The sequence below is a fragment of the Glycine max genome, chromosome 14 (genome assembly GCF_000004515.6).
Source record: "Glycine max cultivar Williams 82 chromosome 14, Glycine_max_v4.0, whole genome shotgun sequence".
NCBI classification, from domain to species: Eukaryota; Viridiplantae; Streptophyta; class Magnoliopsida; order Fabales; family Fabaceae; genus Glycine; species Glycine max.
The window spans coordinates 42,391,044-42,406,952 of record NC_038250.2 but is presented as its reverse complement, the minus strand read 5'-3'; the positions used below and the strand labels follow the sequence as shown (position 1 = coordinate 42,406,952).

The 15,909-nt window shown below is 36.6% G+C and overlaps 1 protein-coding gene across 1 annotated transcript; it reads left to right on the top strand.

The window, feature by feature from the left end:
* The first annotated feature begins 400 nt into the window (after positions 1 to 400).
* LOC106795938 (uridine nucleosidase 1-like) lies at positions 401 to 2,869 on the top strand. Its single transcript, XM_041009057.1, has 4 exons — positions 401 to 445; positions 2,144 to 2,203; positions 2,348 to 2,529; positions 2,624 to 2,869. The coding sequence occupies exons 1-4, from the start codon at positions 401 to 403 to the stop codon at positions 2,766 to 2,768; spliced, it is 432 nt and encodes a 143-aa protein (XP_040864991.1). The 3' UTR covers positions 2,769 to 2,869.
* The last annotated feature ends 13,040 nt before the right edge of the window (positions 2,870 to 15,909 follow it).

The window sequence follows — 15,909 nt, the reverse complement described above, 5'->3', positions numbered from 1 at the left end:
ATGTTAGCTTGGGACTAGTCAAAGGATTTGACTCTGCTATTTTGTGTATCAATAACTCTTGATTTGTTATTAAGGTTTTAATATATTATCTTGATTATTCCTGTGTGTATTGAATCTGAACATTTTATTACTATGCATTCCGTGGATATATTGGCCTTATTTCTTGTGTTCTGCTGACTTTATATTTTTAGTATATTTATCCTTATTTGGTAGTTTAAAAAAAATGGTTAAAGTGTAGATGGGGTTTGTGTGTGAATTTAATTTTGTTGATTCTTTAAAGGTGAATGAATATTGATTGTCTTCATGGACAAGTATACTTGTGTATAGTTGTTTACAAGTAGATGTCAGGGACCAAGCGGAATGGATCTTCTAACCTGTAGCCCAATGTTCAAGATATATAATGTTACTTTATGATGGAAGTGGCACATGCATGCAAAAAGTGCAGGTAAGTGCCCTTCAAAAGATAACTTATTTGACGTAGATTGTCTATTATTTACTAGTTTAGGATCTTAATAATTTTCTAAAAAGAATTTTAATTTAAGATTCTTTCAAATAACTTGTTGGGGAAATAGATTGTCATAGAATGTGGAGATCTCATATTTGAAATAAAAAGAAAAAAAAAGGAACAATTTTATTTAATGAAAATGCATAAAATTTTGATATGTTGGTCGTGATCTAATGTCTAGAGCAATCCCTTAATCAATCTAATTATTGTTGAAAAAAATGAAAAGAATAATTGTTTCTTTTACAGAGAAGAAAATTGTTTGAGGTTGGGGGAAAATGCAAATTTTTAACTCTTATTTTTAGTCAATAAAATAATGATACAAAATTTTAATGTTAATTATAAGAGAACACAATACTATATGTAAATAATATAAAATAATTTTATATTATTATGTAATTATTATATTGATAAGTTTATTAATTTTTATAATAATTTATTATATTGAACCATAATCTTATTTTAAAAAGAAATGTTCTCAGAGCTTGTCTCAACTGCAAGTTGTAGAACAACTTAGAGTTCCTGCTGTTGGTTTGAAAAAAGGAATTTTGAAAAGAAATCCAAGAGGATGCAGGGGGGTTTGCGCATATTTGAACTGTGTTTCTTTTCAGTTTCATGCAGAAAAGGCATTTGAGTTTTCTAAAAATAAGATTACTTTCTTTTCGTTTTAAAATAATTATTGTATTTAAAAAAATTAAAATAAGTGTTACATTAATTTTTCAATATAATTTTATTTCTCCCCACTAATATCCCTGATAAGTATCACGATAGCTTGTGTAAAAAAAATCACGTAAATTTTTTAATATAATACTAATATTAAAATTAATTTTATAAATTTTATTTATTTATTAGTTTTTTTGTATTTATAAAAAATAATCGAAGATAATAATTATTTTAGAAAAAAAAAAAGAGTATTCAATTTGTGAGGCACTACCTGAATATTTACTTACGTTCTTTTATCTCACTAAAATTTATACATTTAAGAGTCTAACACAAATATACACGCACACCTTCTAGTTTAAAAAAAAAAACAAAGAAGAAGACTGGAAATAAAAATAAGAAAACCAATCCAAATAAAAAAAATGAATGATTTTAATTTATTTTAAAAATTGTGATGATGAATGAGAGAAAGCAGCTATGAGATATATATATATATATATATTGCTCTAGGCGTTTTGGTATCCTTCAGGCATTTGCTGTATTTTCTAACTTCCTAAGCGAGAGTGAGTTTTGAGACAAAGATGCCTCGTGGGACGCTTGAAGTTACTCTAATCAGCGCAAAAGACCTAAAGGACAGTGATTTTTTCAGTAAGTTATGCAAATTAATTAATTCAGTGGTAGATAGAATATTCTCTGTTTCATAGATGCGGAAGAGGTTGCCCATAATCTTATGAAGGAACTATCTCATCTAAGAAATATGTTAGAAAGTTATGCTAGTAGTGTAACAATAATCCCGTTTTTGGTGGAAGCCAAAAAATACTTTAGTTGATTTTAGTTTACTGAGTTCAGTTCAGTTCATTTTATTTTATTTTCTGATGAGTGTTTATGGAGAAGTTTATCTAAATAGACTAAAATTTTCCATGTCTTTTGTGTTAGTGAAAATGTGATCTTGATTGTGTTTTTAATATGCAAAAAGGATAGTGTGAGATCGCATGCCGTGAAAATATTTCAATTGCACAGGGAAGTCCTGAGCCGTTGAAGGTAACTATTTTAATGTGTAAATTTGAGCTTCTCTAATGTTTTAATTGAATGCAGGCTTTATTTTCTGCTATATCCCTTTGAACTCGGCATGATCCGATTTCTCTTTTTTTTCTGGTATTAATTATGATTTATTTTCTGCAAAAGGGTGGAACGCCTTGTGTTGCTGATTTTGTTCATGGTAAAGATGGACTAGGGAACACATTCCTACCCCCACCTAAAGGTGAGAAAATTGAGAAGAGTGCTTGTGAGTTTTTGGTTGAGAAAGTCTCTGAATATCCCGGTGAAGTATCTGTGCTAGCACCTACCCCACTAACAAACGTGGCTTTGATAAGTTGTACATGTATTCTATGGTCCTGCCCTTTATAACTTCAAAGTATAGTTCCCTAGTTTGTTGATTTGACAGTGTCACTTCCATTATTAGGCAATCAAAGGAGATTTTGCGTTTGCAAGCAAAGTGAAGAGAATAGTTATACTTGGTGGTGCATTCTTTGCCTTGGGGAATGTGAATCCTGTTGCAGAAGCAAATGTAAGTGGTGGTTTCTGTAAGTTGAGTTTCTTTGAGTAGGAAAAAAAAATACGACTAATTTGCATTTGACCTTTCCATTTATATTTTGTAAGTTTCTTATGTTTGAAAAAATATGCAGCATAAGATTTACAAATCCAGTATTGAGCACCTTGACTTAGTGTCATCTAAGAAATATTTTGTTTCATGATAGGAAAAAAATGGTTGTTTTGCTTAAAGCTTTCTAAAGGATCTTCTGAGCTTGAATATCTTAACTTTCAGTTCATTTATGATATCTTTGTGCATGACAATGATTTAAATATGTTTTTCTTTTTTAGTTCTCTATATTTCCATGATTTTGCTGCCAAGTGCCTAATATTATTATTTGTTATGAAATTTAGTGACTATGAAATTTAGTAGAATGAAAGAAGAACAAGAGAGACACAATTACAAAAAAAAAAATTGCATTCAACATCGGTTCTGGAAAGACCGTCGTAGAATGATATATATTCTAAGACGGTCACTATGACATCCTGGAAATTTTTACCCAGAATTTTTGAAAATGATGTATTTTGAATGATATATATAAGTATTATTCAGTGTATATGCATATATATTCCTGGTAGAAGTAGGAATAGTGGGGGCAAGATACGCGGGTTAGACTAATTAAGGAAGAGAAATCCATAACTGGAAGGTTATAGGTTAATTCATAATTAATTAGTCTAAAAATCATCGTTTTGCGTGCAACTTAGAATTTAACAAAACCAACCTCTGAACCACGCTCGGGGCTTTATTCTGAGCGTTTTGATATATATATATATATATATATATATATATATATATATATATATATATATATATATATATTGTCTACTTTCGAAAACTGGCCCCGACGGGCGCAGAGAAACGCGAGGGACTGGAACCAGAGGAACGACATGCAAACCGAGGCAGGATTTTGGCATTTCAAAAGGTCAGATTTTTCTCTTCATGTGGCTGAGCATGAGTCACATCAAGAGAAAAGTGGGCCTTTTGCTCCACTCAAATGGTGACATGTGGCATAACTTAAAATAAAATAATAGAAAAGAGAAAAAGCTTTTCTTTTTAACCAAAAAGTTGTTTTCTCTCTCCTCACTCAGCCAAAGAAAATTTCAAAAAGCTCTTTTCTCTCTCTCACGTTGCCATTCTCTTCTTCTTCATCCTCCATTGAAACTCCATTAAAGCTTCAACCTTTGGTGCCCATTTCTGCTCCAAATCGCGAAAGGAAGGCATTTTCGGAGTCGTGAAGCGCATCTCTACGTGTGGGACCTCAAAATTTCAGGTTTGGGTAGACTTCTTTCTCACTTGATTTTCGTGGGTATTGAGTTTTCGGAGATATGATGGGTAGTTTTGTTAGGTTTCTGCTTCATGATAGTTAATTGTGAAGAAATTTGTTGAAAGCATGTTGAGCTTGCCATGTTTGGATGAGTTAAGCTTACCCATTCAGTTTTAGGGTTTTTATGATGATGCTTGTGATGTTTATGTGTTGAAATTGTTTATGGAAAACTGTTAGAGATGAAGGGTAGAGTTAACCTAGGGTTAGAAAGTGAGAATATGGTGTTATGAGTGGAAAAAGAGTGAGTTTTTTAGAGTTGTAAGGCCAAATCTGGATTTAGTGGTATTTGGAGGTTAAAGTGAGTTAATCCTAGGTTGAAATGTCATTTAGGGCTTATGAGGAAGCTTGGGCTGTGCAAGAGAGAAAAACAAATGACCAAAGTGAACAAAGAGTCATTTCTAGGGTAAAATTGGGTGTTGAGGAGTCAAATTTTGATTCGGTGGAATTTTAGGTGTAAATCCAGTTTGAACAAGTTTAAATTGATGTTATAGACTTGTGTGAGGTGAGAGTTTGCTCCAAATTTACCTCATTCTCAATTTCACTTCTCAAACCTAGAAAATCCATTAAATTTAGGGGTTTTGGATACCTAGATTTTGTGTTGCTTTAGTTTGAAGCTTGTCCTTGGTTTAGACATGATTGGTACATGATTTGGGACTTGTAGGATTCAATTTGGGCAAAATTGGATGAGGGAAAGAGTGGTTTTCGAAATCTGCACTTTATGCAGAATTTTGTTGTTGAAATGTGCAGCAGAATTTTGTATAAGTGCAGAAAAATGCTTGTGTATGGCTGGTTGTGAAAAGGGTAGTACATATGGAGTTCTGGACAATTGCTAGCAGATCCCAACGGTCAAAATGTAGACTTATGTACTAGAGACTTCCAGTAAAATTTTCGAGTCGATCCAACGGTTAACGAGTTGGAACAAAGGAAATGTTACTGGGGTAATTGTATGTGAAAAGTTGTGATTTTGAGTTGTGTTTTGGGCAGAGTTTTCTGCCTTTGCCCTGTTTTGCTTGGTTTTGTTAGTCCATGATGATTGGATGTGGAATTACCTGGATGTTGTGGAAGCTTGGGAGGATTGATGGGGACCCGACGTTGAGAGGAACGAGGATAAGGGCTACGTGGGAGTACGTGAGCTCATTTGGAGGTGGGCAACAAGGGATGGTGGGTTATACGTGATTTGTGGATGTGGAGAATTGTTGTGCACCATTGCCCGACCGCCACCTAGTACCACATGTGATGGGTACCCCATAATCCTACAAGCTTGAAATGAGGAAGTTTAGAAGGGTGAAACTTCCTGCTTTTATTCGTTGACCACAGAATGGTACCTGGAGATATGTCGCAGGGGTCAGGAGACCTTGGGGACGTCAGGTGGGGTGCTATTACCCAAAACCAAGCTTGACCAATCCCGACCCAACCCGAGCATAGTCAGTCAGTGAGAACCTGTGATGTACCTAAGCAGGCGAGCTCCTGACAGTCAACAGATAAAAGGAACAAAGACCACAAAGCAAGGAGGCTTGTGTGGTGGCTGGCCAGCTGTGAATCTTGTGTGATATATGGGTTATGGCCTCTGGTAATCGATTACCAAGGGTGGGTAATCGATTACAAGGCTTAAAAATGAAGACAAGAGGCTAAGATGGTCTCTGGTAATCAATTACCAAGGGGTGTAATTGATTACCAGGCTTGAAAACGAGGTCAGGAAGCTAGGAGAGCTTCTGGTAATCGATTACCAAGGGGTGTAATCGATTACCAGGCTTAAAAAGGGAACTGGAAGATTGTGGAGGCCTCTGGTAATTGATTACACAGAGGAATGGGTCACTGGTAATCGATTACCAGGTATGTGTAATCGATTACACAGTCTTTTTCAGGTTTTCATGTCCTGAAGCTGTGTAATTCGAGTTTGGCCTCTGGTAATCGATTACCAAGGCTGTGTAATCGATTACCAGAGATGAAAAGCCTAAAGATACCCCTTTTAATTGCATGTAGTGGTTATGAGACGCATTGTGTTGCGGCGTAGTTAGATTCTCGTGAAAGAGTCTACCCCTTTCTTTTCTTTCTTGTAGATCGTGATGGCGGCGCAACTAATCCATGATCGAGTGAAGATGGAATGCCTAGAGGGAGCTTGGGAGACCCTCGAAGGCAACACGAGGTTCCGATTTCGGGGCACGATTCGATTTACGACTACTTCATTGGTGCATCCAGATGAACCCGCGTGCACGCTTCAGCGTACTGTGGAGTGGATACTACCCACGCCTACACCATACCGTCTAGTGGAGCCAGTCTAAGTGATTGAGGTAACGTCATTCGAGGAAGACCCTGAGGAGGATCTCGAGGAGCTACCTCTTGAGCCTGCTGTGGACGCTCTTGACTTTCTAGAGGGTGATGAGGACCCACTCCCTGAGGTGGATTCTTCCGAGGAGGTCATGTCGGCATCCGAGGCAGACTCTACGGAGGATAGTGGCCCTGGGGAGATGGCGATCAGTGGAGGCTCTTCATCATAGTAGACAATTCTATGGACTAGTTTTATATACTTTTTGAGGGTGGGTGTATCTAGGACTGACTGTTAGGTTTACTCTTTTGTTTTTGTACGGGTAGACCTATTGTATAGGAATTTGATGATTGTACACATGTGGCTGAAGCTAGTTCAGTGGATACTTTTGCTTTGGATGACACTATGTATTTTGTAAAACTCCCATATTTTGGACAACTTTAAATGATGAATGTACTTATGATTAATCTTGTTAATTGAAAAGAAAGCATTAGCAAACTTTATTTGCAAAAGAGTTTACCTACCGTATTTCGTTTTATTATTTTCACGTGACGACCTAAAGTAATGACTGGTATATTCTTCCTTTTGAAACAACAAAATAGTTTAGAGATTATGAGCGGTAAGAAAGAAATGACTCCGAATAGAGTTGTGAACTGGCCATTCAGGACTCTATATTGAGGATTTTCCTTCTGAATCTAATTATTGTGAAAAGAGAAAGAAATGAAAAAGAAAAAGAAGAAGAAAAAAAATTTACCATGGTTTTTGTTATTTAAATCATTACTATTAAACCAGTCATTATTTTGGGGACGCCACAGTCACCTGTGAAAGACCGTCATAGAATGAGTATCATTCTACATTGATTCTATTATAACCGATGTAGAATGCGTACCATTATAAGGCGATTATCCTCGAGGACCGTCCTAGAAATACATCCATTCTAAGACGGTTATCATAGAATCGGTGTAGAATAGTCTACCCATTCTAAGACGGTTATCACAGAATCGATGTAAAATACCCTACTCCTTTTTACGACAACAGCTACGACGACGGTTGTAAACCGATGTAGAATGGTGTAATTAACCGATGTAGAATGTAATTTTTTTAGTAGTGCCCCTTATTCTCATAATAAAAGACACCTCATAGAAAACATCTCTTAAGAGAAACCATCAACTTCAAAACAACCTGTTCAAATTTTCTTACTGTTGGAAAAGTACTGCATTGGGCTGGAAATCCATGAAGAAAAGAATACACAAAACCAGCTTTACGGTAACACAACCACTTCCATGATAACAACTACACGGACTCTAAAATATATGACTTAATTACAAAAATAATCCCCCTATTTATTCCAACTCACTAAATCGGTCCCCTTGTAATTTAATTCACCAATTTAGTCTTTTATTTTTTTTTCAATTTGACTATTTGAGTCCTCAATCTCGAAGTTGGACGTTGACTGCCATGTGTAAAAATCTTATTGGACGTTAAAATGGTGCACGAAAATTAACATCCAATAGAATTATGACACATGACAGTCAACATTACCCATTAACGGTCAACGTCTAATAGGATTATGACATGTGTCAGTCAACATTATCCATTAACAGTCAATGTTCAATTTCAAAATTGGGGCCTCAAATAGTCATATTGAAAAAAAAAATGAGGGACTAAATTGGTAAATTAAATTACAGGGGGGTCAATTTAGTGAGTTGAAATGAATAAGGGAACTTCTTTTGCAATTAAGACAAAATATATTGATACATGAAAAGCCTAAAATGTATTATGCATCATGTATAAAACTAAACTACAGAGAACAAAATTATCTTTGATTCATAATATTTCAACAAGTAGAATTATTATGAAAGAAAATATAGTAAATGTTATAAAACATGAAAATTGGATTGAGTATAAAATTAACATAATATTCAAAATATTTCAAGACACCTGGTGATGGAAATGTGAAGATTTTATAAAACAGGAAAATTGGATTGAGTATAAAATTAACATACCGCCATCAACATAAGCTCTTGAGCCTTCATAATTAAGCTCTTCTATCAGTTGCAATGTTACATACAACTCACAATGTCTTGATTCACATAAACACAAGAAATGTCCAGAAATTCTCAGAAAGTATCATCCTTATAGTTTTATAGTTTCAATTTTATAGTTAAAAAAAGAAGATAAAGATAAAATCATAATACATTATGACTTGAACTAGTCACTATTAGAAAATACACTTTCAACATCGGTTATTTAGAACATTTTACATCGATTCTAAAACCAATGTTAAAAGTGACGATGTTGAATGTAAGAATGTTAACATCGATTTTGGAGAACCGATGTTAACATACATATGACAATATCGGTTCTCTAAATAACCGATGTTAAACACAATGAACAACAGCAAAAAAAGTGTACGCATGATGAACGTTGACATCGGTTTTCCAGTAAAACTGATGTTAATATGTTAGTTTAACATCGGTTTTTTTAGAGAACCGATGTCAAAAAAGTGCCCTTAACATCGATTTTGCTAGAAAACCGATGTCAACGTTGATGATGCATACACTTATTAGGTGTAGTTCTTTGTGTATAACATCGGTTAATTATAAATAACCGATGTTAATATTCAAATATTCACATCGGTTATTTATAATTAACCGATGTTAATGTACAATAGTTGACATCGGTTATCTACAGATAACCAATGTTAAAATACAAACTCTGACATCGGTTATACACAAAAAACCGATGTTAATATACAAACGTTAACATCGGTTTTCTATTATAACCGATGTTGGTCATGATATTAACATCGGTTTTTGTTAATAACCGATGTTGTTTTCAAGTATTTTTTATATATACTTTCTGTTTTTACAGTAAACCCAAAATTGTATCTGTCAAATGCAATTTCAGGAGACCCAATTCACAGCAAATAAACATTTTATTCTGCTTTCAAGCAGTTTTAATGATAATAAACATCAAATAATTGATTTATATATTATAAAGAACAATCAACAAATGAATTCAATGTTTATGTTACATAGAAAATGTCAAAAATGTTAAAAAAATATCCCTAAATCCTAGGCCTGATCTCTAACTTGGAGATAAAACTGTGCCCACTGGATCCGCAATGCTTTTAATCTCTCAGGCTCCAATGGTCTAGGGTCGTTAAAATACTGCATGATGAAATAAATCATAGTAAGTTAATAATGTAATACAAATTATAAATAAATCGATTTTCTTTGAAAAAAACTTACCGCTTCCCAATTATTTCTAAAAGTTCCTAAAATGATGGTGGGCATCCAGTGCATGACATAATAGCCGCACTCAGTAGTTCCTTTTTGTCTATTACACTAAATACATAATGAAATTTGGATATTAATTAAACAACTAGTGTACAGACACATAAAGAAATATATATAAGTGGAAGTTTTATTAAATGACGTACCTTGACGACAATCCACCTAGCAGGAGCCTTTGATTTAGGCTGTGGAGCATCATCAAGACCCTTGATAGCACTGTTCCATATGAGTAACAATTAAAAACTGGTGTTGTACATTGAGGTATTACAATGCAAATGTATTGAAAAGAATACTAACCTATTAATAATCCCCTTAAGGTAGTTGTCTGGCCTGTTATGCAATGAACAAAACCAGACAACTAAGTGTTCCTTGGGCAGGATGACCACCATCTGCCAGTGCCCGCTGCAATGGAACCTAAAATGGGTTAGTACATTAGTAAACATTAATTAAATTGTGTTATTTTGTGACTTACCCATTTAGGTAGGCTCCAAGATACACATCGCGTTGTGAACTCTGCATCCAACTCTTTATGTAACTTTCATATTCAAACTGCGATTGCCCAGACCTCTGAATGGACTGAGGCTCGAGGAATCCATAGATATCAGAATTCCCCGCTCGCATACATGTTTCAGTGAGATGTCTGTTTATGTTAAGTCAAAGTTAAATATTTATGAATTGAAAGCCATAACTTAGGTAAATAAAAGCCTTTTATATAAAGACTTACAGAATCCACAACTGTAACATTGATATGCTGAGACATTGACCACCGTGTGTGATTTCGGAGAGGTCTTCATGCTTTATGTACAGGGGGAAATCTGGATTAACGACCCCGAACACGGTGACATACCATCTAACCTGATAAGGCCTCAAGAAAAGCTCTGGGATGGTCAATGTCATCAGATAAAGCGGATCATCGACCTCCGGATCGGGCTTCAGAGGTGGTTTTGGCGGAGACACAGCTACCTGTTCATAAAACAAAGTTAAATAGCCAAATTTGAGGCACGCTTAATGAATTAATTTAAAAAGAAGAAACATATAGTAAGGACAATAAGTACCTGGTGTAATAAAGACTTAACCAAATGTGTCGGCCAAACAAGGAAGGTGTGAAGTGCCTGCCCCACTAAGGAAACCTCATCAGTGGGTATAGGAACTGGAGCATCTGCATCTTTAACCTCGTCCACACTCACCTTTACTTGGCCAGACAACAAAGGAGTGTTATGAACAAGAGTGGATCCCTCATAAACTCTCCCCACGGCAACCAGGCGGGCATGATCTACTTCTATGTAGAAGCTGCACCTGTCAGAGTCACCCGTCTCAGGATCGTTTCCTGAGGGATCAACACAACTTCCCTTTGTGCTCACCCGAGGATCGGAGGGACCAGGACCAACAAGAGGCTCAAGAGGTCCCTGAGATTGCATCTGTGACTGAAGCTGGCTGAAGGATGCCATGACTTGCCTCGTCACTTTCTCTGTGATGGACTCCTCTAGCTGGTCTCTGATCTGCTGAGTCAGCTGCTGTAATTCGTCAGTAGGCAGAGAGGAAGCGCTGCGGGACGTTCGTGGAGCCGATCCAAAGTATTGCTTGATGGTGACATCGGCTCCAGTAGCACGGACGCGTCCAGGGTGCTCTGGATGTCCAATAGCAGCGGCCAGAACATCCTGACGTCCATGGGGAAGAACGATCCCTATGTGGCCTGCTCCTCAAACGAATCCTGCACAGAAAACACACAGTGGTACATGACATTATCAAAATATTCAAACATAATTGTAATGGTTAGTTGAAAATGACTTACAATCTTCTAAGCGATTTCCTTTGCGGCCTCAGTCGTCATCTCCCCTGTCTTCTTGGTGCGGGCCATCTTCCACTTCACGTGGCGTCTGGCCGGGGATGGAGGGTCGATGACGCCATCAACGCTTCCTGACTGTGCAGCTTCCTGCAGCTTCTTCTTGGTCTTCTCAGCTAGGATCTTCTGCTCCAATTAATCATAACCCCCACGAGACAAAACGTGGGGGGCAGGATTCAGCTTCTGGATGGCCTGTGCCTTGATGCGCACATCCTGGAAAAATTAAACAATAATGTTTGAAATGGGTAGAATGAAGTATAACAACATCATGTTTAATATGAAAAACAACTTAAATGGCAAAGGAACATACCTCCCAAGAAGGGTCTCTGCGAGTCTGGTAAAACTGGACCCACTTTTCCTTGCTGATGCCGTATTTGTCACAGACAGTGTCCTCGACACCGTCCTGATTGGCTGCAAGGGCCCATTTCCTCGTGAGGTCTGATTTAAACTGCCTTCATCTCTCCCCCACGGTCTATAGTAACTTCCTTTTCGTCCTACTGTCAGAAGCCTCTGGGATATCAAATTCTGCCTGACAACATGAAACAAAGTTTATTTGTTACAATAATGAAATTTTTTGGCTATTAATTACACAAAATCAAATAAGAAAAGAGAAATACCCGAATATCCTCCCAAATCAGGTCCTTCTGAGTAGTAGGGACCTTCTTCCAGTTCTCGTAGGTGATGTCCACCTTATCACGTGCCACAATCCCCAAATATGTTCTTAATTTCTTCTTCCTGTGGGGACCGTCGGCCTTCCCGGTAACAGGATCAACATGCACCACTGGTCTCTCAACACCAGGTGGTCTAGTGGACAACGATCATAGACGTGAGGCTTTGCGTGTCCGCTTCATGGCAGATGTCGAAGCCGATGCGTCCGAAGTAGGAGGAGGAGGAGGAGGAGGAGTGGAGGCAGGTGAAGAACCCATGATCTTTTATACAATAACATATAAAATAGGATTAATGAAAAGAGCTAGGGTAATTATCATCCTAATGGCTGTGATGGTTATGTTCTCAAACAAAAATTAAAGTTCCTCAAACATTGCATAAGACAGTGGAGCTCACAGAACGGGTCTGTTACTGCAAGAAAAATCAATGATCTAAACAAGCAGATAAATGACATGGAGGCAGGTATTAATGCCTCAACAATATCCCAAACTCAGGCAGACCTCAAGAAATCACTGCAGGAGCAGCTATGGAGTGCAGCCCTTGCCTATGAATCTATGTTGAGGCAAAAATCCAGAGTGAAGTGGTTAAGAGAAGGGGACAGAAATTCATCCTATTTCCACAGAATCATCAATCATAGAAGGAGGGTTAATGCTCTTCAAGGTCTGTGTATTGATGGAGGATGGATCCATGACCCTAACAGTGTCAAGATTGCAGTTCTTCAGCACTTTAAAGAAAGATTCTCAAAGTAGAATCCTTGCAGACCAACCTTGGAAGGGATCTAGTTCTCTTCCCTTGATCAAAGGCAGAAGGAAAGCCTTGTTGATAGATTCACCGAGCTGGAAATCAAGTCTGCAGTTTGGGCTTGCGGGGGAGATAAAAGTCTTGGCTCGGATGGTTTGAATTTCAATTTCATCAAACAGTTTTGGGAAACTCTAAAACCTAATTTTATCAGATTCTTTGATGAATTATTCATTAATGGCAGATTCCCCAAAGGAAGTAATGCATCCTTCATAGCCCTCATCCCCAAAACCAATAGCCCCCAATCTCTTAATGACTATAGACCCATCTCTCTCATAGGGTGTGTCTACAAAATAATGTCCAAAGTCTGGCTAATAGGCTGGCTCTTGTGCTGCCTCATTTAATTGATTAAAGACAAATTGCTTTTCTCAAAGGCAGACATATCCTCCACGGTGTAATGATAGCTAATGAGGTCTTAGCTGAAGCTAAATTCAAAAATAACCCCTGCATGGTTTTCAAAGTTGACTTTGAAAAAGCTTATGACTCGGTTTCTTGGGGATTCCTAAACTATATGATGATGAGGATGAGATTTTGTGAAAGATGGAGAAAATGTATCCATGGATGCCTTTCTAGTGCAACTATATCAATTTTGATCAATGGCAGCCCTACTAGAGAATTTTTGCCTGAGAGGGGACTGAGGCAAGGAGATCCCCTTGCACCTTTCCTATTTAATATAGCAACTGAGGGACTCATTGGTTTGATGAGGACAGCTGTCTCCAAAAACCTTTTCAGCAGCTATAAAGTAGGGAGGCAAAAGGAGGAGATTAACATCTTGCAGTATGTAGATGATACACTATTTTTTGGAACTGCAACTACAGCTAATGTTAGAGTCATGAAATCTATCCTCAGAATTTTTGAGTTGGTTTCAGGACTCAAGATTAACTATGCTAAAAGCCAATTTGGGTGCTTGGGTAAATCTTTGGACTGGTGCAGGGAAGCAGCTAGCTACCTTAATTGTGGCCAGCTGGAATTTCCTTTTTCTTACCTTGGAATTCCAGTAGGGTCCACCTCTAAAAGCTGGGATGTTTGGCAGCCTCTCATCAGCAAGTTTGAATCTAAGCTAGCCAAATGGAAGCAGAGATGTCTCTCTATGGGAGGCAGGATATTCCTAACAGCCCTTCCTATCTACCTACTGTCATTCTTCAAAATTCCTAAAAAAGTGGTGCATAAGGTAGTATCTATTCCACACTTGGTCTTGGTTAAATGGAATGGAGACAAACTTCCATCTTCATTTTAACCAGTGGTCTACTAGACTTAAGGAAGAAATGTCTTAGGGATCTTTGTTGTATGGGTTCTCATTTTATGAGATATTTTTTGCAGTTGGGGTAGGCAGAATATGCCTTTGTAATTATATATCATTTTCAGTACATCTAGTACTGAAGTTTTATTAATACTATCAGATTTTTGCAGTGCAAAAAAAAAAAAAATCATGCAAGCATATTTGAAAACTTAAAATACGAATAACTCAAGTTAAAATCAATTCATTTTTTACAACTGTGAACAAATTAACTAAGGTAAAGTAGGCAAATTTGTTTTCACTAATATTAGTAGGTCATCACCACTGCAGTAGAATTTAAGTTAAACTTAGATAAGTACCTTATGAAGAGGCAAGCTACCTTGTCACAGCTAACAAGTCAGAACTGAACAAATTTCTGCATGTAAAATTGAACAAATTTGTTATCAAACTTGTGTGTGTGTGTGTTTGTATGATGAGTGTGTGTGTGTGTGTGTGTGTGTGTGTGTCATCAATGTGTGTCTATCATACGTGTGTGTGTGTGTGTCATTAGGGTTTGTGTGTGTGTGTGTGTGTGTGTTTCATGACCAATTTTTCTTACTGGCAATTCAGTGGTAGTGTATTGCTTAGGCTTCCGTCAAAATGAAAGGAAAATCAAGGAGTCTGACAGAACAACTTCAGTCTTCACTCTTCACCAGTTGAACACAAATAAAAAAAAATAAACTACTTCAAGGATAAATAAAAGGTTCAGAAGCAGCAGACCTAGATAGTCTAAGCTATTTTATAATGGGCAGCTATAGTTACAATGATGATGAAATGAACTATAGAAAAAAAAGTATAAAATACAGAAGACTAAAAAAACAATTAAGGGCAAAACTCAAAAGCTTTTAGCCATGTTGCTTGGAATTTAATCAATGAATCAATCATGTCACTGAAATTTGGAACATAAATGAACTTCTCCCTTACTATCATTCTCTTTCTCTACTTTTTCTCTCTCTCTAGTTGCCTTGTTATGTTATATATCTATCTGCATATACAAATGATACTCTCTTTTTACTTCATGGTGAATAATTAACCTACCTAGGTCTAGAATGAGGGACTGAAAGTTCCAAGAGAAGAGTTTGAATCTAGAGAATATCAGTTGTGGCAGCAACTAAACTTCTATATTTTGCTGCAGGGGCCACTTCTATATCAGTTGTGGCTTTGTATCTATTGATATTGCCATTAGAATTAATAATGATCAAGCAAAAAAGAGAAAAGATGCTATTTCATATACATTGACCTAAACATTGATCTACTAACCCGTGTGCTTAAGGACCATATACACTACATCGGTTAAAAGCAAATGTTGCATAGTGGTTAAAACTTGCTTGTTGTAGCCTAAACCAGTTTAGCATCTTGTTCTCAAATTACTGGTTTCATAACTATGCTACTGGCTTGTGTAGCATAGTGGTTAAAACTTGCTTCTTATAGCCTAAACTAGTTTAAGCATCCTATTTTCAAATTACTGGTTTCAATTTTCTACACAAGCTACATACAAAAATTCTTAGGATCACTTCACAAACAAAAATATGCATAAAAAGCAATCATTAGAACTATCTTAACTTTTAGACCAAAATACTGACATTGTGTTGGATTAAAAGAACGGGCTGATAAAAGAATCCTAACTAAACTGGGAAAGAAGAGCATAAGAAAACAAATGAAATGGCACTCAAACCAAATAATG

Bases quoted from the DNA above. Each gene is read 5' to 3' on its own strand.
- LOC106795938 (XM_041009057.1), top strand. From the start codon at position 401: ATGTTACTTTATGATGGAAGTGGCACATGCATGCAAAAAGTGCAG. The intron at 2,204-2,347 runs GTAACTATTTTA...TTTCTGCAAAAG, and splicing joins GAAGTCCTGAGCCGTTGAAG to GGTGGAACGCCTTGTGTTGC. The intron at 2,530-2,623 runs GATAAGTTGTAC...CTTCCATTATTA, and splicing joins CCACTAACAAACGTGGCTTT to GGCAATCAAAGGAGATTTTG.